General features: G+C 36.4%; 1 protein-coding gene across 3 annotated transcripts; it reads right to left on the reverse strand.

Annotated features, from left to right (window-relative positions):
* Positions 1 to 287: 287 nt before the first annotated feature.
* LOC100814131 (scarecrow-like protein 3) lies at positions 288 to 2,774 on the reverse strand. 3 transcript variants are annotated; one of them, XM_006590714.4, is made up of 2 exons: positions 2,440 to 2,765; positions 288 to 2,017 (listed from the first exon to the last, which is right to left on the reverse strand). In XM_006590714.4, exon 2 carries the CDS (start codon positions 1,974 to 1,976, stop codon positions 609 to 611), a length of 1,368 nt encoding a protein of 455 aa, XP_006590777.1. In that variant the 5' UTR covers positions 1,977 to 2,017; positions 2,440 to 2,765; the 3' UTR covers positions 288 to 608. The 3 variants fall into 3 exon arrangements, with proteins under 3 accessions (XP_006590777.1, XP_006590776.1, XP_003537745.1); XM_006590713.4 differs by having other exon boundaries at positions 288 to 2,020; XM_003537697.5 differs by having other exon boundaries at positions 288 to 2,774.
* Between the last annotated feature and the right edge of the window lie 459 nt (positions 2,775 to 3,233).

A 3,233-nucleotide genomic window follows, 5' to 3' on the forward strand; every position in this document is an offset into this window, starting at 1 on the left:
CTTAAATTTCCTGAGCACCCCATATGAAAATGCTTTTTCACTCATCTAAATCCACTAAAAGACAACTTGCAACATTCGTGAAAGAGAACCGACAAATGTCCTAGAATTTTGAAAATTAACTTATTCTAAATAACAATTTTTTCTGATTCATTAGAAGAAAATAAACTCTTACTAATCTAGAATCAAATCACACCAGATAAATAAAATCTGACTGAAAATTATTTTTATCCAAGGGTGAACTCAAATAATACCTTACAATTTGTTTACTATTCTAAACAAGTAGTAAATAAACAAAAACACATTATATTATGTAATATACTAGGTACAAGTTAGGGTACAGGAGTTCATAATTCATAAAAAATAAAATGATTAGCTGTAAAAAATGAAACCATAAACAGAACCCCGATTGAAACTTCTACTTCTTCTGTCCTTCTACCCTTTTTTTGTCTTCTCAATTTCCTTACTTGGTGGGGATTTTACCAGGCAATGAATAGAGTATCTCTAAAAAAACGATCTTGAAGAATAGTCATTACCATAAGGATAAAACACTCTCATACAAATAAAAAGAAAGAAAGAAAAAAAAACATCAATATATCCCTTTAATTCTCTTACTTCCTAGATCTCCAAGCTGATATTGAATACATTGGCCGATCCTCCCAGCAAATTAAGACACAACCATTTTCATCCCTCATTCTGTATCCTTCACAACCATAGCTTTGCAGGAACCTCCTTGCTTGCAACATACCAAAGTAGCTCAAAGGCACGTTACCAAACCCAGCTAGATCAAATCTCTGGAACCACTTTTCCAGCTTTTCATGTCTCTCCTTTCGTTCAGATCCCTCACATGCAATGATGTTCTTGATTTCCTCCCCAAAAAGCATCTTCTCCACCCTTAATCTCTCCAATGATGTTCTTGAGACAGTGGATTCCAAACAATCAAACAATGCTGCAAAAGAATATAGAGCTTCAAGTAGCCTATCCATCAGAGTTGGACCATTGTGATTACAGTCTTGTTCTGTCACAACCATGACCTTTGGTGATAATCCCCACAAGGCATTAAGAAAGCTCTCCATATTCATTGAATTGGAAGTAGTTAAAGATGCCGGTGAAGATGAGGTTGAGTCAGGACTTAGAGTGTACCCATTAACCATATCTTTCTCAACCAAATCACCCAATGTGCTTTGGCCCATTGGCAGGACTCTTTGCAAGTGAATTCCATTTGAGGTTTTCAACAGAAGAGGAGACTTTCTCTGCATGGTTTCATCATCCCAGGCCAAAAGGGTATGCAATTGGAGAATGGAACTTATTGCTAGTGCCTCGCCAGTCTTCACGCGAAGTTTGTCGAAATCAAGATTTTCTAATTTGCTCACCACAGGGTTGAATTGGAACGGTATATCCAACTTTTCTGCTTCTTCAGTTAGTCTATGAGCCACCTGATCCAGAATCTCCTTTTTCTGATGAACCCCGGTGATTCTCAAATGAGGAGGGCCTTCGGGACGCCCACTCAATACTTGAAGGAGAGCAATCCACTGAGCAGCTTCAGCAGCATTGAGATCAATTATGTGAATCACTTTCTCCCCTTCCATTGCTTCAATGATGGCCTGATTTGTGAGAACAAATGCTACCTTCAAGAAAGGGAAAAGCTCAAAGAAAAGCTTCTGAACCAGAATTTCGTCGGATAGCAAAGTAATTCTGGTCGAGTTGAGGGCTCTGTGGATCCCAGGCCATGTTTTAAGAATCCGATCAGCAAGCGATTCCATAAAATATGTCGCGATTCGCTGCATAGTGTCCCCATCAGGGGAAGCAAGCAGGGAAATTTGCTCAAGTGTGGTGTTTGCATTTTCAAGGTTACCAGCAGCTACATGGTTTGCACAAGTGAGCAACAAATGGATCAAGTATAAACCCCTTTCCTCGGATTTCATTTCCCTAAACAAGAGATTGTTGGGAGAACCTAAGCTAGGTGAAAGTGACATCATGGAGAAGAACTGCAGGGGTGAAGAATTTACAGAAGACGATCCTTCTTGCAACATAAATCCCATGTAACAATAATGACAACAATCTCAGGAATTTGGAAACAATGAAAGGTGATGATGATGATGATTACAGAGGCAGAATGTTGTAGTCACAGACAAATTGCTAGATTAAATAATAATAATAATAAATCTTAAAAATTTAGACTCATTCAGATATCAAACCTCAGATTTTACAACACATGGGACAAGTTTGAAGAAGCCATTGAATGAAGACAGAATGAGGATTCAAAGCAAAGAAGAAAAGGATTTGAACATAAGAACTCTGATAAGAAGCTCTCAACCCTCAACCTCTTTCTTTATAATCTCAGAAACCAAACGGTTCAAGATTTTTCCGCCAATTCAGCAAAAAGTAGGCAGAAAAACATGAAAACAGTTACAACTTTAGAAGAAGAAGAGGGAAACGTACCAAAACCAGGTCAGCAACAGAAGTAGGCATTGCAAGTTGCAAGTTGCAACGAGGAAACGCTTGCTTATCCCTTGGTGGGTTTTCAAATTGAAGAATAATCCAGACGAAGCCCCCAGAAAATTCCAAAACTTGCCTCTTGGAACACTGAAAAAACCAGAACCATAATGGGTTTGTTTGTTCAGCTTAAATGGGAGTGAGTTTCAATGTTTGGACCCTTGTTCTTCTGGTTTCAGCGACTTGTTCATGACTACGTTGTCGACAATGCGTGAAGGGTCCCTTTTGTCTTTATTGTTTTGTTGTCCTTCACACCTCAGTGGAGTGTGGAATTTCTGAGAAGGCTAAAATATAATACCGTCTCTTTCTCTCTATAGAATCCCTGTTTTTTTTTTTTTTTGTTCTGTTTTGTTAGAAGGAAAAAAAAAGAGAGAAAAAAAAGTTAAAATCTGAAATAAAAATAAATTAAAACGTTTATTTCTGAAAGTGAATTTTTTTTTCTTTTTTTTCATGTTTTTAAACCAAAATAATATATATTTTGTTATACATGTTTTTGTTTCTCTCTAATTTTCTTTCCTCTTCTACCAAAAATAAGATTTGTTTGGGGTGTGTTTGATTTAAAATATAAAAGTAAAATATTTTTTTAATTAAAATAAAATATAAACCTCAATAAAAAAAATCTCATATTATTTTCATCCTTGAAAACAAAAACTTGAGCTTTAATGTTTTTGTTTTGTCTTTAACCTTAGGTGGGTAGGGAATCAGGACCGGCCAAAAGGAGTTTATAATATTCCGAAAGA

This window comes from Glycine max, chromosome 11, assembly GCF_000004515.6.
Source record: "Glycine max cultivar Williams 82 chromosome 11, Glycine_max_v4.0, whole genome shotgun sequence".
Taxonomy (NCBI): Eukaryota; Viridiplantae; Streptophyta; class Magnoliopsida; order Fabales; family Fabaceae; genus Glycine; species Glycine max.

Excerpts from the sequence above, each read along its gene's own strand:
- LOC100814131 (XM_003537697.5), bottom strand. The coding sequence starts at position 2,039 with ATGGGATTTATGTTGCAAGAAGGATCGTCTTCTGTAAATTCTTCACCC.